The sequence below is a fragment of the Clinocottus analis genome, unplaced genomic scaffold (assembly GCF_023055335.1).
Source record: "Clinocottus analis isolate CAN_PGR_092001 unplaced genomic scaffold, fCliAna1.0.p SCAF_18, whole genome shotgun sequence".
In the NCBI taxonomy this organism is placed as follows: domain Eukaryota; kingdom Metazoa; phylum Chordata; class Actinopteri; order Perciformes; family Cottidae; genus Clinocottus; species Clinocottus analis.
In genome coordinates this window covers 10,049,119-10,073,251 of record NW_027175909.1, presented here as the reverse complement: position 1 = coordinate 10,073,251, position 24,133 = coordinate 10,049,119, and the positions used below count along the sequence as shown (strand labels likewise).

At 43.3% G+C, this 24,133-nt stretch overlaps 1 protein-coding gene across 1 annotated transcript in view; it reads left to right on the top strand.

Annotated features, from left to right (window-relative positions):
- Positions 1-24,133, top strand: part of prex2 (phosphatidylinositol-3,4,5-trisphosphate-dependent Rac exchange factor 2) — an 81,448-nt gene that overhangs the window by 24,041 nt on the left and 33,274 nt on the right. The window contains exons 8-23 of the mRNA XM_068581963.1: positions 580-683; positions 2,068-2,217; positions 2,799-2,940; positions 7,562-7,662; positions 8,677-8,780; positions 8,867-8,916; positions 12,248-12,323; positions 13,206-13,278; positions 14,723-14,865; positions 15,170-15,262; positions 16,051-16,199; positions 16,316-16,401; positions 17,843-17,979; positions 19,393-19,510; positions 20,136-20,320; positions 22,050-22,211. Of these exons, the coding sequence (XP_068438064.1) occupies positions 580-683; positions 2,068-2,217; positions 2,799-2,940; positions 7,562-7,662; positions 8,677-8,780; positions 8,867-8,916; positions 12,248-12,323; positions 13,206-13,278; positions 14,723-14,865; positions 15,170-15,262; positions 16,051-16,199; positions 16,316-16,401; positions 17,843-17,979; positions 19,393-19,510; positions 20,136-20,320; positions 22,050-22,211 (1,873 nt within the window). The remainder of the gene's footprint in view (positions 1-579; positions 684-2,067; positions 2,218-2,798; positions 2,941-7,561; positions 7,663-8,676; positions 8,781-8,866; positions 8,917-12,247; positions 12,324-13,205; positions 13,279-14,722; positions 14,866-15,169; positions 15,263-16,050; positions 16,200-16,315; positions 16,402-17,842; positions 17,980-19,392; positions 19,511-20,135; positions 20,321-22,049; positions 22,212-24,133) is intronic.

Here is a 24,133-nt window from a genome sequence, read left to right as displayed (position 1 = left end):
AAGGATTTGGGATTTCATTTTTTTTATTTAGGGAAATGGCGACATGTGATTAGTCACATCAACCACCATCTGTGGACTTTTTTTCTGTTTCATTTATCTTTTAGGTGGTTGGAAAGGAAGTTTACTAAATGATCTGACATTTATTATGATCAGTGCAAGTCGAGTCAGGAAGCTCCTGCTGATTGCTGACCATTGTTGTGCTTCTGCAGGCACTGAGCTACAAATGCAGTTGCTAACAATAATGCTACACCCATTGGCTGTGTTTGTTTTGCAGGCCTTGTTTACACGCCACCAACCAAGTTGCCATGTGTTTAGATTTTGTTGTGCTGTATAAAGTGTAACACATGCAGGGAGCGCATTGAACAGATCCATTTACTAAACAAAAGAGAAAATAAAGTAAAAAGTGTGTTGCCCTAAATTTAAATTGGATCTAAATTTGATGCATTTTCCTCTTAATGTGGTTATTACACGTAGACAAACATCAGATGATTATAATTAGCCTCTTGAATGAACTGTGAGTGATACTAATTACTCAGTAAGCAACAACAGGAGTGATTTGTTTGCTTCTCTCCATCCCAGACGCTTAAAAAACAGCAAGACGGCCACAGAGGGTCCGCGCTACCTGTTCAGAGGGAGAATCAACACGGAGGTGATGGAGGTGGAAAATGTGGATGATGGCACGGGTGAGTGTTCCCGTGAAAGAATACATTTATTTTGGACAAACAGTTAGATTTTCTCTTTCTGGCTTTCGGACGCTCATTTTCAATTTCAGCATCGCTGCGGTTTAAAGACATGCCATGATAACCCTCACGGGAACATTTACAACATGTGATTTTATACTCGGTTTACCGATAGAAAAATATGATTTACCTATAAACATCTATAGTTACATGTTCTTGGGACTGTGCCGCTGCTGGTACTTGGTGAACTTGAGCGCTTGTGTCTCTTGGCCTCACGTAGCCACTGATTATCATTTATATTTGTAGAAGCCATCATTTCCTCTCAAACAGACCTAGATGGGCCGTAATATTGGGTGCTCTTGGTGAGAGATGGATGGGTTTGGGTCCGGAGAGGGAGGATAAACACGTGAGGCGGGCAGCGGTGCAGTAACTCTTGGGTGTTCTGCACCACAGGCGGGAGATCTCCATCTGAAATCTGGGTCGACAGGAGTATTTTAGCTTGGATTTTCACAAAATGAAAGCGCCCCTGACTTTCTCCCAAACACACATTGGCTGCCGAAGGTTGAAATACGCCCTTGAGGCATACCATGCAAAGGACACCACATTGTAGATGCTTTTAGATTGATTGTAACTGATGATTGTAATGCTTTGCTTTCTGTTACCCCCGTGGAGGGAGAAAATCACAGGTCAGGCAGTGAAGCATTTGAAATGTTTCCTAAGAGAGGGGGAAATAATGTCAGCGATTCAACTTACGATCAAGAGTTCATGTCCATTTGCTTTTTGGCTTTTACATTCTTAGCTTCTTTAGTTGAGCGTAGGAGGTGAATCACAAGTAGTCTCCATCTCTCTGGACTATTCTGAACACTCGGCACTAAATAATGCTGATGGATGGTTCTTCTTCTGATTGTCTGTACTCTCGTTTATCTCATTAAAGGAGAAGAGCGATAATCAATGACGCACTCAATAGAGAGGGTGAGGTCGGCACTAGAGCTGTGAAAAATGAGCCCACACTGAGTGTTTGCACTGCGCTAGAGTACTTTACTCTCAATAGTTTTATGATGAATGTTTTGGGGAAAAGAGGCTGCCCACTACTTTATAAGAAAGCTCTATATGTCTTGTCTGTTCTGGTCTATTTCCTGTTCTTTCCCGTTGCCTTCTTGTTGCTATCACAAAGTTATTTTACTTTGTTTTCTCTGAAGCCAGTCTGGAGTTGTGTCTCATGTTATTCATGTGTTTGAAACCGCTGTTTGATTGCCCGCCCCTTCAAACATGTACGATTACTCTCAGCCTAAATTAGTTAGTAAAAAATCAGATTCGTGGCGAGACACCCCTCGCAAGAAGAGGACTTTATGACAGCAGTGAAGTCAATCTCATTTCTGCGTTACAGCTGACTACCACAGCAGCGGGAACATAGTAAACAACGGCTGGAAGATCCACAACACGGCCAAGAACAAGTGGTTCGTCTGCATGGCCAAGACCCCGGAGGAGAAGCAGGAGTGGCTGGAGGCCATCATGAAAGAGAGGGAGCGGAGGAAAAGTAAGAAGGCGCTTGACTGTATCAGTATCAGGGTGGGGGGGTGGCGGTCAGTGAGGGAAACTCATTTCCCCTTTTATTGTTTCTTCTCAACATCTGTGTTGAATCAAACCACTGTGAATACATGCTGTATTTGGATGAATTAATACGGCCTATTCAGCCGTACTAATAGAAAAGGAGGGGAAACACCAGCCTTTTAGTTGTGGGATATGCATCCAAGAGTGAAAGAAGAAAAAGCGAGGGATGCGGTAATATTGTGTCCGTCTTTGCTGACACAATTAAGGGTGTTAAAAGAGATTAGCAGGTTGTCATTCCGACAAGGAAGTATAATTCTCTGCGTCTTAACGTACCCATTTTGAGATTGTGCACACGATCATCTTTGCATGGTGTCAGTCATTAATGTTTCCAAGAATATTAGCACAGACACTGAAAGACATTGCTAATTATCTTGTCAAATTAGGAGACATTGACCTTCTCCAGCTAGTAATCAGTGTCACCTCTAGTCTAGGAGTGCAAAGATTGTTAATGCTAATATATTGACAGGCGTTTCTGCACCCTCCCTTCTTTCCTCCCCTGCTGCATAGGTCTGACGCTCGGCATGGAGCAGGATACGTGGGTGATGGTGTCAGAGAAGGGAGAGAAACTTTACCACCTCATGGCCAAGGGTAACCTTATTAAGGACCGTAAACGCAAGCTCACCACCTTCCCCAAGTGCTTCCTGGGAAGGTAAGATTCTTGCCGCTAACCTTGCCACATTGATTTGTCCAGTGAGGAAGCTGCTGAGTATTGGGTCTCTGTGTCACATCAGTCTGAGCTGTGAAGCTGTGAGGGAGAGTCAAAGTGCCATAAGATAAACCAGAATGAATATCTAATTCTGTGTAATTGCAGGTCTTTATAGATTTGAGATGTAGACAGTCCTTGTACAGTGTAAAAATCAATAATATTAACACCTACATCATATGGTAGATTATACAGATTACACTATTGCAACATAAATCAATTAATACATCCCTGATTTAATTTCCTAAATGGGCAAGCAGTTCAAAAGACTGCAACTGGGAAAAAGAAAGCGTCAGCGCTTTTTGTTCAGGGGGCTCTGTGTTATGCATGTCTGTAGTCTCAGTCATGGGAAAATCAAATCCAGCCAGATTTAGCCCATGAATCTTATTCAAGGATTATCGGTGTGGTGTCTGGGGACGGATCGGCCATTGAATGCCAGTTGTAAATCACAGAGAGATATCCCCGTACCGCTCAGCTGACTGCCCGCTTTCTCCATTGCCCATGTTAGATTACAATCAGCTTACCGCTGAGGAATCCATGAGCTAACTGCAGCAGAGGGCCCATTATACCATAAAGCAGCTGTGTGTGTGTGTGTGTGTGTGTGTGTGTGTGTGTGTGTGTGTGTGTGTGTGTGTGTGTGTGTGTGTGTGTGTGTGTGTCTTTGTAACATGTTCATCGTTTCCTCTTGTCCTTGAGTTTCCACAGCTTCACTATGCCAACATACTGTCCTTCCATGTTTACTTTTTTTTGAGTCTAAATATGCCTGCCTATCCTCCGTTTGTTGATAGACGAGGATATTTACTGTAAAGCTTAACTCCAAATCCCGTCCTTGAGCTATTTTAAGCATGCATGAGTTGATGCCCCCATTTCGGTATTTTGCTTTCATCATGTACGATGTAGACGTCTTGCTGTCATGTCGTCTTGCCAGGTCCTCATGCAGTAAACGAGTACTAAAGTTGGTTGGAACTAAGTTTGTCCAGGGTCTAGAATTGCTCTTTGAATTTAGAATTAAAATACTTAAAATGTAAATTTGTAGCGGGCACGGACTGTAACTCCCATCACTGAAACATGTGGCCATCAAACTACCTGCTGGGATACGATATTCCCTTCATTGAGCCTGAACGCTTTTTACATTAAATCTTGATGGGATGTCACACCTCTTACTCCTGAACTGAATAAACACACAAACCTGTAAAGCTCAAGCCCCATCTCAGTTCATTCCTGCCACATTGCAGGCCTTTGTGGGAAGCACACTATGCGAGTCTTAAAAAAGGTGACAAAGCTGTATCAGTGTAATAAAATCTAAAACCAATCTGGCTTCAGCAGAAGACCTCTCCGTGCTTGGAAATAAAAATTCTTTGTGACAGCTTTTTTATAGAGTGATGACACTATGCAATTTAAAAAGGGTTGGGAATAAAATAGTTTCATGAGACAGTGTTGCTGGGATGTTATATAAACCGTGCGCCTATCTTAACTCTTAAAATCTCATAACAAATTTGCCTCGTAAACGCCACACTATACTTTTCACAATGAGCCATGTTTTCCATTCGTTAAAATGTTCTACAGAGATGTTTTGTGACTGGTAATCACACTGAAAATCACCCAAGCTTAAATAGTCAGTTCACAATCCCTGTTATTTTTAAAAGCATGGAAAGCGGAAAAAAAACACAAACCAAAAAGTCCAATTGAGCATAGTTGTGGCCATGTTACATAGGACGGTGGTCGGGAATGAGGAATTACTTTCTCCTTTGGTCCATGCAGACAACACCAGATCCCTTGCGGTCTGGAGGAGGAATGGATCTGTCAGCTAAAAAGATTAAAAAGGATCAAACGTTGGTCATATATGGGCACCTCCTTGAGTCTGAAGAGATCATATGGTGAGAATCTCTCTTTGCACAACTTGGCCAACACCTGGATGACCACTTGTGAGGGAAGTGACATCGCTAGCCTCTCTGTACTTCCCCCGTCTGAGACGATCATGGAGATGATTACATGTGTGCGTAATTGGTGAATTGGAACCAGCATGGGATGTGTCTGATGAAAGCCACATTGCCTATGGCTTCAACTCAACCCTCTCCCTCCTTCCATTGTGAAATACTTTGCCTTTATTCTTGTTCCACACCTCTCTCTCTCTCTTTTAGATTTTTTTTTTTAAACCAAAGGCTATTTTTGGGTCCCGAGCTCCTCCCCTTTAAAGTCGTGCAATCGCATTCGCGGTTTGGTTCCTGTGACAGTGTAATTCATCAAAGAAAATGTGTGCGACAGCCACCGAGCTTGCAGTTAGATCATCCAATTTTAAACCAGGAATAAAACGAAAACACAAAAGCGATTCAAAGTGTGTTTTTTCTGCACATGACAGACAATAGCGTCTGCTCGTTGTGATATATTTTGAAGAAAAGCCCTTTAAAAGCTCAACGAAACGGCTGGACACCCTGCAAGAAATGCTCTTTGTCTTTGACAGCCTCTGCTCTCTTTTTGACGTTACTTGGCATTCACCTTTTGCTCCATCTGCTCACATGAATGTTAAATTTAAGCAGAAGCTGAATTAAAAAAAAAACAAAAAAAAAACTGCTGCTTCTGCTGTGTGTGGATATAGACAGTATTTCAGACATAGAACAGGGAGGTTTATTCATACATCAGTGAATATACAGTACCAATTGTAACAGGAGAGTACAGAGGACACTGACAAAAGTGGCAGCCAGTGGGAGTCAGTGCCGCAGTCTTTCATCGAACAAAACTCCAAGTAACACAAAAAAACTGGAAACCACAAAATTAAACTCTTTCAGCCGGGTCACTAGCTGACTTACCGACCTCAACGCCCAAACCCTGGTGCTGTCAGGGAGCAGTCTCTCTGCTCCTTTCTCTCTCAGCATGTCTTCTGATCAGCTCCCCTGCGTGACATTTGTCGTCCTCCCTGACGAGGAGATCAGCTTCAGGTGTGTCCCTTCCCACACCTCGTCCCTGCTGAAGGCGTGGGTGGAGCCCTCTGGCTGCAATGGAGAAGCCTCTAATAACCCGCCCCATCACCCTCTTACACGGTATTGTACGGAAGTAGATACTGTCTGGGATATGGTTACCTTAATGTAGTGGCGTAGAGAAACTTAGAGCTTAGTTTGACATTTTGGGAAGTACACTTATTTGGCTCTCGCAGGGGAATAAATTCCACCTACCAGCACCTCCGTAGTTCACTAGTTTAAACATTATATATTTTATTTAGTCTGTACAAATACAGAGTAAGACCACTTGTCAAGTTCACACTTTTGTGTAAATTAGACTGACAATAAATATGAGCTTTAGAGATGCTGCTAAGCGTATTTTGTTACCAACAGAACTAAGCTAGCTGCTACGCTAACTGGCTACTGGCAGTAGCTTCATCTTGAGCAGACATATGCGAGTGATATCGATCTTCTCATCTAACTCTCAATAACCAAAACATTTTCTAACTAGTAATCCACCGCTTGCAGCAAGAAGTTAACTTGAGGCCATGTAAAGGCTGAATTCAAGTATGTGAAACATGTATAACCAAACACCATTAGTCATGCTCTCAAATGATCGATTTTACACAAATACGTCTTAAATATTGCTCCGTTCCACATTTAGATTTTAATTGCGTGAAACGTTCTATTGCATATGTGACCCTAATCTGCTTGAGGCCATGAGAACTTCACAGTCCAAACTTTCACGGTGTTTTTCCTTCCATGGTTAAGGTGCAGAGGTTGACAAATTGACGTTGTTGTAGACTTGTATTTTTCCCCTGTGGTCTGTTGCGAAGAGAAAAGACGCCACGGATGAGTGGTTAAAGAGTGATGGAGGTGGGGTGTTTGGGCAGTTTTTTCTCTGAAAACCTTCCTAATTGCCCCAGTTGGCTTCACGCGGAAACCCGACCACCACCGTCATGGCCTGCAAGTGAATTCCACAGAAATCCAGTGGTACTGCTGGCCGTGTTTGTTTGTCTATTCTAAGGAGACGGGACATCTGGGATTTAATCGGATAGGCTATTGCAACTTTGTCCTCAAGCCTCTAAGTCCTTCTTTATTTTCTCGTCTTACTCTCTCTCTCTCGGTCACTAAATTATGGAGAATTATTCCGTTTAGGTCATTTGGGCCCCTCAGAAGATCAGATACAATGTTTGTTTTTCTAGGGGTTAGTTTCCTCTTTCCAGTTGTAAATGATGCAGAGCAAAATTATCATTTATTTTCCATCATGAACTTCCCGAGATTCAATTAAATAGTTCGGATTTCATCATGTTTTATCATGTGTCTTAAATAAATTAAGTTGAACTCAACAAAACACAATCTAAAAGCCTGCTCGACAGATGTGGCCCCCAGCAGTAAATATATCATCCCTCTTCGCCAAGATAGTGTTTGTTGCCTTAGTCTCCACAAAGGCCACCACTTTTTCCAATTTACAGATTATTGAGGGTTAATTCAAAGCTCTCTCCACTGAACACACACTCTTTTCAAGAGTGATGGGATTTCCTCTTGGGGGGTTTTGTGTACGCTTGTTGTGTTATCCCTGAGTGAGTATCTGCGCTATTATGTCAGTGTTGCCTTTTGTGTTTCCCCAGTGAGTTTGTGTCTTGGCTAATGGAAATTGGTGAGACAGGCAACCCAGAGGAAGGGGTTCACTTGGGTCAAGCTCTGCTGGAGAATGGGATCATCCACCATGGTTAGTTCTCTCAATGTTCTCCTTAACTTTTTCCCCACTAAGACCTGCTTTATCATCCTTTGCTGTTTCATATCTATAACCAAACCTACTACAATCTTAAACTACTTTGCTACACGGTATAGTGCATGCAAATGCCTGTCATTGCCTGACCTAACCTACAGCCCCGTCCCGTGAATCTTTCCTATTCAGCAAGCAGTTTCACAATATTTTCACTCCCTGGCATGCGCCCGCGATGCAGATGCAGCTGTTATATTTACGTATGTCTTAGCAGGTGTCCCACTCCCTTGACACAATGTTTAGGTAAGGGATTATGAATGGTAATCTCCTCTTGCCGTAATGTTTGTGAAATATTTGCTCAGTGGCTGTTCTGTGACTTTGGGTAACAAGTGTATTTGCTGCATGAGCCTTAAGCTGGCTAAGGCTTTGCATTCACACTAAATGGCGCGCACTGCTCTGCATGCTTTCCCCCCCCCCCTCTTTTCTTCCTCAAAAGAGTAGGGCCCTAAGCCAAGTTGTATCTTAAATCACTCGGGGGTACTTTATTGCTTCCTCACAGAGAAATGAGATTGGGCTTTAGCGCTGTTCCTGACAGAGAGGAATAACTCCGAGCCCTTCGGAGCTCTCTCACAGAGCTTTTATAAATGCCCATGTGAAAAATGAGAGAATATCTTTTCATAAAATCCTTTAATGGAAGTCTCATGGCTGCAGCCAAGAATACAGAGCCAACTGCTATTACTGTTTTGGAGGGCCTTCGACAGAGTCCCGTAAAGCAAGAGGAGCAGAGCGCTCTGAGCAGCTGTGTTATCTGTGACCACTCTGTATGAGGTTTGAGTCTTCCTCTTGTCGGGAAAGCTTGTTTCACCGTGCAGCCTTGCTTGGCTTGAATATGTTTTTAAACCTCTTATACGCAATATGAATAACGCCCCCTTGAGGTTTTTTTTTTTCTTTTTCCATCGTTCATCCTGGGCACTTCTCTTTTCAGAAACCTGCTTATGTTTTGAATTGCATTTTTAGTCACGGACAAACACCAGTTCAAACCCGAGCCTGTTCTGTACCGCTTTCGCTACGACGATGGCACCTACCACCCCAGAAGTGACATGCATGATGTCATATCTAAGGTAACGGCGGAGCTTTATTTAATATAAATCATATGTGACACACTTGTCATTCACCTAATCAACAGCTTCTCGCTTGTTTCTCTCAGGGCGTTCGACTCTTCTGCCGTCTTCACAGCCTCTTCACTCCTGTCATCAGGTAGGCAGACATTTTCTTTTCCACTTTATTGCAACCCAGCCAGTTGGAGCCCCAATAGTTTCGCACCGCAAAAAAAAAGAAAGAGGAACTGACATGAGAGGAGTCGGCAAAGATGGTGATGGAGTGTGGCGGGGCATGTGGGTGATCCAGCTTGGCAGGCTGTTTCTGCCCGGTATCAGTGATGAGGCAGTAAGTAAGATTGAGTCTATCACGTTAGAAGTCGTCTGGGTAATTCGGGACACGGATAAATGGCCAACATCGCAGTGAATCTCTCTTAGTGCTTTTGAGACTTCATTTTTAGCATTTAATAGCCTTTCTGAAAATGTTGGTATGGTACAACCTAAACGTGTCAGAGGCAGGGTCCCATCCTTTAAATATATGTAGTAGTTGTTGTCGCAGGCAATTCAGACTCACTCGCTCTTGCTAGCTCTCTTACTGGCTTTTTATGGAGCTTTCAACTTATCAGATGGTCAGCATCAGCATTGTTCTTGGTCAAGCTTGAACTTAAAGCCAACACGAATGAGAAGTTCCACAAGTGCTTTGTGTGAAATGTCAACAGCTGCATGACAAATACATTGCCATAAAAACTAAGGAAACTTTATTTTTGGATGAAATCGTGTGATATGGTTGAAGTCTCAGAAGAAGCCAGTAGGTGGATCACAGATACAAATAGCCTGATATCTGTTATAAAGCATTTTAAAGTGGCCACAGTTACAATGAGCAGGTCGTTCACATTTCACTGAGCGTGACTGACATTTTATCGATCTTCTGCTCTCAGAGGCCCGGCACAAAGTCATGCTGCAGGAGACAAACATCGATTCCAATTCCTCAACGTACAACATGATCAAAATGCCCATTTTGATATCTCAAGTTCAAAACTGTTGTTTTCATAGTTTCAGCACTGAAATCCGAATGAGCCGTTCCTGTATATGTCATTCAGATCGACACTTGTGAGCTCCCATTAATTTATCTTAGAGGGGATAATTAGTGTAAACATGCGAAGCCATGCCCATGAAATAGTCACTGAAACCCAAATGTGGAACAGGTGTTTTTGAGCAGTTCTGGCGCATGTGATGAAACATCCCTTTGTCGAACAAGGTTCGAAGTGGAGCAATCTCATTTCATTGGAGTGATTTGCTGGCATGTTTTCCTCTCCTGTGGTGTTTTTTTTAAATCTCCATTTGAACAGTGTTTAAGGAGCAGGCTGCTAATGTGTTTTGCCACAAAGTAGCGCATCAAGGTTGTCTGTTTATGCTAGTTTCCAAATGGCCTGCAGAAAAGCTTTAATTTCACACCAACAACACTGTGCCATAGCTGGAAGGGGCACGCTGATCCTTCATGTATTCCTGCATCATATCTTCTCCATATTTCCGTTTGATCCAGCTACTAAAAGGCCTAAAGGCTGATTGTGTGTGTTTGTGTGTGTGTGTGTGTGTGTGTGTGTGTGTGTGTGTGTGTGTCAGTGTCAGCATTCAGCCCACTGGCATTTGTGTTGAGGCCAAATCTCTTGACGTAAAAACTCTTCTTGGTGCTCAAAAGGTGTGTGTGTGTGTGTGTGTGTGTGTGTGTGTGTGTGTGTGTGTGTGTTGTAAGCCAGCGTATATGTGCAGTGTGTTCTCACTGAGAGCAGTACAATGCATCACTGGGCCTGGGAATGCCAGAGTTTAATTGGAGCAACCAGCCCCTGTCTAATTAGGTATAATTTCCTGGCAGAGCGAGATAGATGAAACAAAGAGGGGAGGAACGTAGACCGTGCAACCCCCCACGCCCCCGAACGCCCACATAACTTCTGTCCCCCCCCACCCCCCCACACACACACACACACGAAGCACAAGAAAGCTCCAGGGGATGTGATTATGCGTTTGAAAGGTCCACTATAGGCGAATACTGTGTACACACAGTTGTTTGTGTATTAACGCAATAAGAAGACATTTTTCGAAATGCACACATAGAGGCGTCAAACCCACACAATGCAGGACAGGTCAATCATAAATTACAGAAGGGAAACACATTTAATTTTCATAAATGTACGTGTAGGAAAAAAATAACTAACGGTATGATGCACTGTACTTAGAGTAATCCATCAATACTGAAAATGTTAATTAAATATTGAACTTTCAGTGTTCTCTGCATAATAAATTGAAAAGAATGCTTTGAAAGTGCAACGTTTGCCTTCATCATCCATTTACTGCGAACAAAATGTCAAAGCAAACTTTCCTCTTTGGACGGCAAGTTAAAAACCACCTCTCTGACCTTTCCTTCTGTTACTCCTCAAACCGCTGTTTCCTCATGCCGGACATATGGCTGCCCACTGGACCGCTGTTTACGCCCATTTTTCACTCTGACAGCCTCACTGTGCACCAGCCGCTCGAGCTCCAGTCTCCCTTTTCTCCAGTTTCCCATTCAGGGACAAACACAGGGTTTCTCTTTTTCTCTTCTGCTGCAAGTGGTTTGTGCATGGGACGGCAGGGCAGCGTGCCTCACTGGCTAATACCAACACCGTCGTCGTCATCATCATCATCAGAGACCAACTCAGGCTGTCAAACACAGTTACGCAACAGAATGCTCCATTGTGGAGGAAACGGGGCAGCATTTGGCTTCTTGTGCTTCACATTTTGAACAGCTCCAGACAGCTGATATTGGACTTCAGTTTGGCACACGTCATTTTTTTACTTCTCTGAACAGCTTGTGTGCAAGACAGGCATGTGTACGTGCGGTTGTGTGTGTGTTATGTATGTGTGTGTGTGTGTGTGTGTGTGTGTGTGTGTGTCTGAGTGAGTGTTTGCATGTGGTGCAAGTGGTGGAGCGGTGTAAGTCACGGTGGTTCTGGACTTTCCCGGCCTGCAGCTCGGCCCCTGCACGTCCCCGGGGAGCTCCCTGTGTTCATGGGAAAAGTCACAGCTCCATTTCAGACGGCATTCTCGGGGCCTGTGCAGCAGTGTGGGTAACACTGGGAACATCAACACTAGACTGACATGGGGCACCCTAGGGCCAAACACAGCAGGGGCCGTTACCAGACATGCTTGGAGGAATGGTGTTTTCCTGTCACCGACTCCCAGAAACTCACACAGATTTATGACGCAACTGCCCGTGCTTAAAAAGTGACCACGCCTTTCTGACAGTTGGAATTATTAGCCCTCTTTCAGGCTTCTTTGCTTTTTGTGTTTAAATAGACCAAGAAATTACCGCTTCAAATGTTTACCATCTGGATTAAATACGGTGAAAGTGAATCACTGAGTTGAACAGTAACATGGCACGGTTTGATTTTGAACGTAGAATTTTGTTTTCCTAATCCTTCTCATGAAGTTTTCTGCTTTTCTTACCAATCCAGGGATAAGGACTACCATTTGCGGACCTACAAATCAGTGGTGATGGCCAACAAGCTCATAGACTGGCTTATTGCACAGGTAAACCCTGGTTGAGCTTCATACACTTTAAAAGATGAATAACAGTATCTTATATCAAATATCAGTGGACGTCTGATCACAATATGATCACATAGGGAACTGTCAATCAAGTGTTTGTTCAAATAAATGATACCAGACAAAATTGTGAATCAAAAAGGATACATAATTAAATTTGTTCTAAATGTGTGAAAAGTCTGTCCTGAAGTGATGCACAACTTCAAACGTGTCAATTAGATTGTTGTATTTGTCGTTTTGCCGGCCACCTCAAATGTGCAACAAAGGAAAGGAAATGAGACAACAAAGCGTTTCTTGCCACCAGATTTCAGGCTCTCAGCGGAGCCGAAAGGAAACGAAGAGAGAAAAGCAGAACTGATTCGACAGCTGAGCTTTATTGGCTTTGACAGGAAGCTTTGAGGTTGACAGATTGATAGTCCTGTCCAGGATGACAACAAAGAAATGAAATGTTTACGGCCACCACCACAGAATCAATGGCAGACATCACATGTTTGTGTGTGCATTGAAGTGCGTATGTGTGTGGTAGTCCATATGAATATGAATGTGTTTGAACCAGGCCAGCAGAATAGCTCTGACTCCTTCAGTGGGACTTCATGAGCTGTCACACTTTGCTGTCTAGACATGATTCTGGCTGTGTTCACGATGGAGCGTGGAGTGACTCTGCTGGCCTCTGGGATTTTGGATGCAGGAACAAAGAATAGGGGGTGATGTGTTTGAGTGTGACATTTTGACTTCTCTCTAAACATACAATGTCCTTTGTCCTGTGCCTTTCTCTTTTTCCCCTTGACTTTGACTCGTTACACTCTTTATGCTTAAACATCTCCACGCTGCACCCGCTCGTTCTCTCTCCTGTGTCTTCTGGTGCAGGGCGACTGCAGAACCAGGGAGGAAGCGTTGATCTTGGGGGTGGAGCTGTGCGACAATGGCTTCATGCATCACGGTACGGCACCTTTCACTGCAGAGGATTTCCACAAACCCCGCAAAAGTTCTTGAGTCGGCTGTTCACAAACAGTGGAATCCTCTCCATCATTTACTAAATGAGGATTGAATGCTTTGGAGAAACCGCACAAAGGGCGCCTGGCATTTAGCATCCTGTTTTAGAACACAACCACTCTTGTTCTCTTTCCATTTCTACTTATAATCCCTTTGACACGCGACAGGAATAGAACATATTTCCCATCCAGTGAATGCATTTGTCATTCGTATGTGTGGCTGTATCTATGCATGCTATCCTTAACTTTTGTGCAACTGAATTTAAGTAACCAAGAGCAGGGTACATGCAGATTTTGCCTTCGCTGTGAGAACTTGGCAGCGCACACGTGGATGTTTTTCAGTTTAAGGGCAAAATGGTCAGTAGCCATGGTTGCAGTTTGTTTATGCGAGTCGGACTCGTTTTTAACTCTGCTCCTCCCTCTTGCCAAAGTCCACATCATACACACTACAGTATGAGTCACAGCGTGTCCTTGTACCTCCATGATGTAACTGCTCCAAACTGCCCACAGTTCAAGTCTCACTCCACAAATTACCTGCACATCTAAGGAACAGAACAGCCCCAAACTTTTCACTTTTCACTTGCACAGCCTTCAGGATAATTTTGCCATTCCTGCCAGTATGTTATTTGGCCTGACAATGTGGTTATTAAAGTTATATCTGGAGTGGAACGAAGAATGGGGTTGTTTTTCAAAACTCCTTCAACAAGTCAATGTGAAGGCGTTTTGTTGCTGTGGAGACTGGGTCCATGCAATGAAAGTGGGGTCTCACTTTCTCTCACAGTGTGTGTTTGTGCTTATTGGGATACACAGTGCACATGTATTAAACTGCTTTGGTTTGCTCCATTTGGCATGCGACTGACAACGTTCAAACGTCTTGAATGTCATGAAAAATGCTTGATTAATCATTTAAATATATTCTAATCATGCACAGCACCATGTGCTGTTTCTCTCCGTGTAAAGAGTTGCACATATTGCATCATATACGTTTTCAGTAAAGCATCAATAGGCAGTCTGGAACGAGACCATTCTTTAATTTCATGTGGTTGTCTGATGGGACAATATAATGATTTCATGTTTTAGCCCTTTCAAAAAAATGTAAATCACATATAGTATGACATGATTATCCAATCCAATTTGATTACAATCTGTCAAAGTCATGTCAAAGTTACATAATACTTTTGAGGTTAAAAGCAGTTAAAACATGCATTACTCTGAGAAAGATGAGACAAATAACTTCTTCTGACAAGTTCTCAACGTCCGTTCATATTTGATGTTGAACCTTAAACTTTAAAACACACCGGTTGCCAGAAACATGATTATTCAGCAAGTCCATTATTAGTTGTTTCTTTTTCTGGCATTTATTCCGTATGACTTCGCTGTTACCTCCTTCAGTGTTGGAAAAGAGTGAATTCAAGGACGAGCCCTTGTTGTTTCGTTTCTTCGCTGACGAGGAGATGGAGGGTTCCAACACCAAACACAAACCTATGAAGCACGACCTGAAGATAGTTGAGAACGTCATCTCCAAGTCTCTCCTGGTGAGTGCCCGCTTCCCCGTACGATGACTTTGCTATAACATACCCACAACTCAGACTAAACCAAAGGCACGGTAAATCATAAGGAAGCACACAGCTGTGAGAAGGAAAAGTCATAACACTGCAAAAGTCCATTTTATACCTCAGTAAGCATTCTTTTCTAAGGCGTGAGCAAATACGAGCATGGTTGCTATCTGTCCGCAGCAGTATCTGCTTCTGTTGTGTGTGTTTGTGCTCTGTGAAAGTGTCTCGGTCTGCTGGCTTGGGATTTTTCTGATGCGAGACGTGATGTTTGTTTTTTTTCCAGATAAGGCCCAGTGATGGAGGCTACGGCTTCACGCTGGAGGAGAGAAACAGAGTCCCCATCATCAAATCTGTAGAGAAAGGCTCCCCAGCTGAGGTGAATACACACACACACACACACACACACACACACACTGTGGATTTTCCTATTGTACAACTCTATGTAATGTCTGTTGTAACAAAGTAGGGCCCCAATCTAAGGGTGTTTTGGGATTTTTGGTTTTCAGACTGTGGTTCAGTGTATCCCCTCTGTAATTTAACATAATTCTGCTGCATTTGATTTTGTTTCCTCAAAGATATTCTGCAAAGTTGAGATGTCTTTGTAGCAGACGGGCGTCAGCAGAAGCCTTTAGTTGTTAAAATGTGGTTCAATCATCATCAGCCATAAAAAATCTAAACCTCTAACCTGCTTTACAGTGATCGACATGGATGCTAACTTTAGACGCATTATCGTGCAGAAATGGCGTGCATTATAGTCCACCATATTTTTGAGGTCTTCTTTGGTCTTTAGCTTTGATCTGCCAGCTAGATGAATATGGGATCGAGGAGTTTGAAGGCAAATGTGATCAATATGAGCTCCTGACCTATAATTCCCTCCAGCCCTGAAGTAGCACAGAATGAGTCTGTATGGTCTGGATCGCATACACGGTTGCTTTTAAACATTCAGTCTGGGTCAATTAAACCCACAACAGGATCCAGCTGCATACTTATTGAGGAAATATATCTCTGATGTATAGAAATCCTTTGGGAATATTGGCATTCTTATCCCAAAAAAGTTGACCTGAAGCTCAAAATGACAAACATTTCAATGTGATTCTGTATGTCATTAAAAACTGAAGCTTGACTTAATATTTTTGAATCATCTGCTCTTTTCTCTTCTCTAAGATGGCTGGCCTGGAGGCAGGGAAGAAGCTATTTGCCATAAATGGAGACCTGGTGTTCCTCAGGCCTTTCTCTGAAGTGGAAGCTCTCCTTCGGCAGTGCTTCAACAGCAAGGGACCCCTCAGGGTGCTGGTTAGCACCAAGCCAAGAGAGTAAGTCAGTTCCACATGTGCACATGCATTACTGTGTGCATACGTGTTACGGTAGGATCAAATAAATATTGTCAGCATGATTTGTATCAGTATGTTTTTCCTCCTCTTGTCACCAGGACGATAAAGATCCCAGACTCCGCAGATGGGTTGGGTTTCCAGATTCGTGGCTTCGGCCCTTCTGTGGTCCATGCCGTTGGGAGAGGTAAGAGATCGCCACTTCTACCACTTGAGCTGTCTTGATTCGTCGTGTTATCGTGGCACAGCTGGCGAGCAGATGCCACGTCAGTATTTGTGGGTGTGCGTGTCTCGGCCACAAGGGGCCAATTTCCCTCACTCCTGCTCTCCATGTGGCTCAGCTAGTTGCTTAATGGCGCTGCCAAAATGGAGAATTAGCTGGTTATCAGTCACTCTCCACATTAACAAGTAATTTCCATGTCCCTATTAATATTTTTTTGAGCGCCCTTGTGTGATGAAGATGCAGAGTCCCTGTTTTTCTCCGAACACAGCGTGTTTACCCGCACTGCTATCGGGGCTGGCACAAGATAGGGTCCAATCAAAAAAACAATCCCTGGCCTTGTCTGGCTGGTTTCAGGGGAATTGAGAAGGTTAAGCAATTTAAGTAGGATAGCAGGGCATAAATATGCTTGCATGTATGTGCCTGTGCTTTGTGTGTGTCTGTTTGTGTGTGCATGGGTTGGCTTGATGATGTGGTTGCCTGGGAGCCTGCTGTGTGCACTCATCCCCCCCGAGACAAAGCGGATGATGTAGAAGGTGTCTGATTGTCAAAACAGCTGCTGTCCCCTGGTGTCTGAGGTCAACAAGAGCAGGTAATATTAATTAGAGGCAGAGAAATGGAGAGACAGGAAGAGGTGAGACAAAGAGAAGGAGCCATTAATCACATTTAATATATTTTAAGTTTGTGGTACCAGTTCTAGCCAAGCTAGCCAGGGCCAGTCATGTCCACACTAATAAGAAAATGTTCACGCTTCAAAACACACATCCTGCTCAACAGGTTATGTTTTCAATGAGCAATTGTATTGTGATATCTTATAGCGCACCTGTTCCCATCTTTATTATCTTATTGGCTCTATTGTTTTGTTGTGTGACTGTATCCTGTTTTTCTGTTCTATTATTAAATCCAGTGGACCTGTTTGTTGCCATACTTTCTTACTACACTTAAAGCAGTAAAGCTCAATATAGTCATCCTTACAATACTTAGCGAGAGGAGTTCAGATTCTGTATATTGCAGTCTGAGGTATGCATGGTGTGTGCTTAAGGAGCTACGAAAACAAACGGGAGGAATATTTAGTCTGCCATGCACTTCCTTCTGATAGCTGTAAACCTTGAAGTTCTCTTACAGTATGGTCTGAATCACATCCCTCAGAGAGATCCTCGTCTACTCCAGATAAACAACTTCCCTCCTCTCCATGCTCTCTCTCACACTCCTCCTGAGCTGCCAAAACAGGAAGCAAAGTTGTAAATATAAAGAAGAAAAAGGAATGTTGTTCAACCCACTTTTGTGCTCAGGATGTGGAAGATGTTTTGGGATGTGCTGGTATTTGTTTCGTCGTACCTGTATGATAACGTGCAGCAGTTATTGCCCTGCAGACAACTCTCCTTTCTCTTTCCTTGTCTCATGGCAGGCACGGTGGCAGCCATCGCCGGCCTCCACCCGGGCCAGTGCATCATCAAGGTGAACGGCATCAACGTAAGCAAGGAGAGCCATGCCAGCGTCATCGCTCATGTCACCGCGTGCAGGAAGTACCGTCGACCCACACAGGTGAGACGGGGTGAGAGGAATTGACAGGAAGAAGCAAACCTGACGAGACACGGCAGTTTTCCAACCGTTTTAATTCAGGGGGGAAATGTTGACCCAATATTTAATTTCCCATGAACTCACTGGTAGAACATATATGTATTTGAATCGTATGTTGATTAAGTTAATAGTTATGCTATATAACTAGACAGAAGAGAAGTGTGAGTGATCATGAAAACAACAAAAGGTACGAAAAGAGGGGGAAACAATGACTTGTTGACCGTGAGAAAGGAAATAGCAGACAAACCTCTCAGCTCCCGTTTACCTTAATATCTCTCTCTCTCTCTCTTTTTCTGACTCCCTCCTTCCTTCTCTTGGGTCATTACGCAGAAATAATAGTAGTTTTGGCTCCTCCAGCGCTGACCTCTGGCTCACAGCGGTGGGCCTGCTGTGGGAGACTGGCAGGCTGCAGAGAGGTGGGAAAGGATCTGGGGGTGGCTGGAGCTCAGTGTGGGTGAGAGGGAGGTAAAAGATGGAGGGCAGGCCAGCCAGGTTTTTTTTCTTCTTTTTCCTGAAAGAGTGGTTGACAGCAGTGGAGAATGAAAGAGCAGGCGCAGTCCACCTGTTGGAAGGTGGGAAAATTGGGTGAAAATAGAAACCCAAGGGTGTGTGAATGGTGTGAGTTAGTGTAGTGTGTCACTATAATTGAGCCCCGCTGGGACTTCAGGCTTAATGAAGCACTTTAGGGTTCCAACATGACGGGAAATCTGGTTTACATCAAGTATGGATGCAGAGGAACCGCCCTCTTTCTCTTTCTTTGTCTCGTTCTCTTTTTGTGTGTTTGTGTGCCCGCCCGCCCGCCCGCGCGTTCGTGGTTGTACTCTCGAAGACCACAGACCAGTAGGCAGGCACAGCATGTAGCCTTGGCAGAAAACCCACTGGGGGCTTGGTGTGCAGACGAGAGAACAGACAGCAACACAGGGCCGTGTTGCCGGCTCAGACTGGGTTGATGACATTGGCATGAGTTTGAGTTTGCGGTCTCACAAAGCACCGTGTTTCCATATGTTTGTGACGGCTTCTTGCTGTATGTCCTGCCAACCCAAGTGCAACGCTGTACACCATATCTGGGCAGAATCAGATTACACACACAAACACACGCATGCACGTATTCAGACTTTTATTTTCCCTCATCTCCCCTGAATAACAATACAAAGGCCACCTGTTGAGCACGAGTGATGCTACAATACACTGATTTGTGTTGACAGGGTTGTGCATGACTGACTGTAATGTTTACAACCAATTGAATTCCAAGCAAAAACATACAGATGTTTTGCAGTTCAAAGTATAAATAGAAATACTTCTCCTGATAGGGACTAAACATCTTGTTTCATATGTTTTATGCTGCAAACAACATTTCAATATAATAATCCTTTGCAGCAAGACACTATAAAGTGGGTGTACAACAACAGTGAAAGCGCCCAGGAGGACCACCAGACAACAAACCAGAAACCGACCCCTGAGGAGAATGGAGACGGCTTCGAGTGTAAAGTAGAAGGTGACCACACAAGAACGCACGCTCACAATAAACTGCAACAGGGATCTGGTAAAGCAAATTCAGCTGAAGGTGTTTGTGGATGTCACACAGGCTTGTTCGCGGGAACACAAGTCCATCACCTTCTCTAGTTAACAAGTCAGACGCAGCGCCGAACAGGCTCATCTGGAGTGTGTTAGTCGGTGAACAGCCGTCCCCTCTGGCTCATCAAGTGTTAATTCCCTCCTACGATTTATGGATCCCAATAAGAAAGTTAAACAGGAAAGCTATTCCCCTCGTAGAAAGCAGCCATGGAGGAGGATTTATTGCCGTATTAAGTCATCGCGTTAGCAAAGGGCTGGTTAACTTAATACTCTTGGAATTGCGCATCATTTAAAGAGGTTTGTGGAGGAAAGCCATGTGCGGAGGAGGGTCTTCCTCTAAAATGAACTGCAGATTTGCTGGTCTGAGACTTCTGTCAGTGCAGAGAGTGTGATTATGAAACATTTTTGTTTATGGTAGAGATAGAGATCCTTTGTGTTTATCACAGAACATGATACAGGACATCATTTTTCTGATTTGTGCTGCCAGTTAACAGAGATCTGCTTCATTGCCGTTGCTTCATTCTCCTGTGTTTCTATAATCTCAGAGGTGATGGACAAATTCAACACCATAGCCATCATCGACGGGAAGAAGGACCATGTCAGTTTGACCGTAGACAACGTCCAGCTGGAGTACGGAGTGATGTACGAGTATGACAGCACAGCCGGCATCAAGTGTCACGTCCTGGAAAAGATGGTCGAACCAAAGGGATTCTTCAGCCTCACTGCAAAGGTATTCTATGCTGCAGTTAGTAGGAAGAAAGATGCAACCTAATATCTATATAATGATATATTGTGCCATGTGTCTTGGTAGCAGTACATGCAAGTATCATCAGGGCTGTACACACACCCTTTCGTATGCTGGATTCTTTTTTCATGTCCGAATTAGTAAAGGTATGACCGGCTAAATCAATGGTTTTTCAAACTTTTTCTGTCACATCCCACCTCACCTCACTGCCCCGAGAAAATTGTAAATAACGGTCCAACTTTTTGTGACTCCTCCATCCGTGCTTTTTCAAATAGAATTTAAAAGAAAATTGAAATCCTGTTGAAGTAAACCAGATTGCTCCATTTGACATATCTAATAACATGTGCAATCAATTGTAATGGCAATAACTTGTATTATCTAACTGTTTAATCCTCACTGGCTGTGGATGGCAGCGAGAGAAAGAGAGGGAACGTTTTATTAACTTCTGAGTGATTAACAGCGCTGTTGAGGTTCATCACCTCAGAGCTGAGCCACGCTTGATGAGGGAGAACAATACAGACGTAAACAAGCCATGACAGGCTTCTGTCTCACACCAGGCTGCAGAGTAACAGTGGATGAACTCAAAGACGATTACGACATCGTTTCTCTTTATTTGGATGAAAGTGAAATCTCAGTCTCATTTGTAATTTATCAAATTTCTAACTGATAATTGAGATGAACTTTGTCCTGACATTTTTCTCTAAGTTTGAAATGTCACAAATTTCCTCATGTAATTGTTTGTGTTGTGAATACTTTGACACAGACGGATCCAGCCAACAGCCCTCTTGCGTAGATTTAAGGGCTTGATGCTTGTTAAAACTGACAGCTTTATTTAGTCCTCTTCGTTCCCAGCTGTGTTAAGTGAATGCTTTTTGCATCCCACCAGTGACGTTCACAGAATGATCTTTATTGATTTAAGATACGCGGAGGAAAGAAGATTCACTCCGACATCGATGCACACATGCTGGTGTGGAAAATAAAGAGCAGTTTGCAGCATCGTTCGGCCTGATAACCAATGATGAACAACGTCTCTTATTCGTGGTGAATTAGCAGAGATCGCAAGTTAGTTTCATTTCCAGATTTACAGCCCTCGTGCTGTAACGTCTTTAAAAAGCGTCTTAAACGAAACCCAATGACATGCACCGATGGAAAGCTTGCCATATCTCTTCCGACTATAAGTCGATTCCCCATTACTCCAAAGTGAAAGTGATTTTAGCATTATTGTAACCATCTGCCCCAGATGTCCTCTGAGATCTGTGTGATGTTGAATTGTAATATTGGGAACGCTGTGGGGGCACATGGGTTTTCTTGTGCTTCAGTCTCTTCCTGCTGTTACATTTCCTCCCCTGCTTTTCTCCCTCCTCCACTGGGCTCCTCATTAAGACGCCTGCAAGATGTGCGTCTCTCATCCTCTTCATATCTAATCTCTGATCTGGAAAGATAGAGTTGACATACGTACAGCATATGTACCATAATATGGGGTTATTATCTCCATGGATTTATGAATAACATATGGCGATTTTATATACTGGTTTAACTGCTCATGAAACGCTGTAGAATAATACACTCTCCAGCCAAATTCTATTTTCTTTTCCAATTTAAAGAAAAGCGTGGTAATTTATTTACATGACACTGTTGGTACCAGAAGGCATGTTTCGAGGCATTTGAGTATCAGTTAATCATCGCTGCCTTCGTTTGCCCTTTCTCTGACCAGATCCTGGAGGCGCTGGCGCGTAATGATGACACGCTGGTGCAGATGTGTGGCAGGTTGAGTTCCAGCTGTGATGTGATCCCACAGGAGCTGCAGGTACGCTTCAGTGCCATGTGTGGTGAGAGGGTGGAGCACATCAACCGGCGTATTACCAACTACAGAAAGGTAATGAGGAGGCTCTTCATCACACTCTCTGCTCTGGAACTGCATATGTATGTTTTATTAAGCACCGTGGAACTATGAAAATGTACTCTGTCGTCTGCAAGAGACACAGGATGCAGCGAGTGTAGAAACACCACTATTACATAGATTTAGCTGAGTGGTTCCACAATGTCTTTTCCTAAAAGAAAGTGTAAATCCTGCTGAATAATTCAACAACCGTTGTGTTAAAAGTTTTATAATGACCGACACCGCACACTGAGTGAAATTTGAAAAAAGTCCTTTACATGTGTTCAACAAATTTCCCCCTGGTGATGAATAAAGTATAGATCTATCTATCCATCTAAAAAGAGCGTTCAGAAAATCACACTGCAAATGTACACAAGACATAGATGGATGCTTGTTTTGCCACGGCACAGACATTAACATGTCAGAGTGCATCAAACCAATGACACACCGCAAACACAAGTGTCATCGGTAGTGTCACATGTAATCAGTTGTCACTGAACTGAGACTGAAGATGAAACGTTTATCCAAGATGTCTGTCATTTCTGTCAACTTTGGGAATGTGTGTGCAATGTGTCATATTATCTGGTGTTTGTAATTAGGTTGCAGCTGGTTGTTCATGGAGCCATAGTATTTTCATCACTTTTCATTCACATCTGTAAGCATGTGTCTATAGGCCTCACATCCCATTGTGTGCAAAAGTGCGTGAGAGGGTAAAAAGGAAAAGATCTGACTCAACATTAGACTTGGCTTGGATTAATTACCAGTCACTTATAAATAGCCATGCACAGGCACATTCGGGACTTTTGTTGTGTAAGATCTTCTCCTGCACTGGAGCATTCTTTTTCAGACCCAAAGAGGGAAAAAGAGGTGGGGGTTAATAGTGAAAAGCAGGAGGGAGAAATGAGAGAGAGGAAGGATGAAAGAGGGATGACAGAGACAGAAAGAAAGAACAGAGAGATGTTAACCTCAGGCCTGGAAATAAATGTCCCCAAACCTCTGGAGACGAGAAATGTGGTGAGACTCCTCAGACTCAAGAGAAGGTCAGCTCGTGGTCCATCTGGAGCATATCATCCCGCTCGGAGCAGAGGCTTCTTACTCCAGCTCTCTGAGAGACCCGGGAAGACATGTTTGGTTTAAGTTCCTTGGCTGACATACACATTATGTTATGCTTATGTTGCTTGACAGCCCAAGTTGCTAAAAAGTGATCCGGTGGATTATACCATCTGCCGTGTAACGTCCAAGACAGGATGCAGGCCCTGTGATGGAGGGTTCAAGGACAGTGTGACCAAATGTTGCACAGAAAAAAAAAATGTGCTTGTGATATTTTATATCAGCTCTTTTGGATCAAGCAGTCCGTCGGGCTCCCTTGAGGTTTGCATGGAGATGCGATCTGGTGGAACATACAGAAAGTTTCCTTGCAGAGCAGGGTTGCATGGAGTTGAACATGGCTCTAGCATTAAGCCACCTGGGAAGATATTTCTCATTTCACAATGTATACATGATCCATGTGTTGGTAACTTATCTGATCAGAACAATGATGAAAATAAACAGTTCCTCCACAACAAATTGAAAACGTGAATGTACCCAGATTAAATTAATCAAATGATAAAATCACTTCATCTTCTAATCTCATAACTTGAGGATATGAGTTTAATTACATTGACATGAATTAAAATAATAACCGTTCATGTTGAAGTCAGGAGTCCATCACTTATGCGAGCAATGTCATGTGTCTGTCTTGGATCTTTCCTTTTGGGTTAAAGATTTTAACAGCCACATAAAAGATGAAGAATGTAGGAAATGTACAGTTATGTGAGTTTGTTTTTTTCTCATAGCGCCATCTGTCATGTCTATAAAACAAAACGGTACATTTAGTTTACAGACATCCTTTGGCGTGTTTCACATAGAGCCTTTTATTC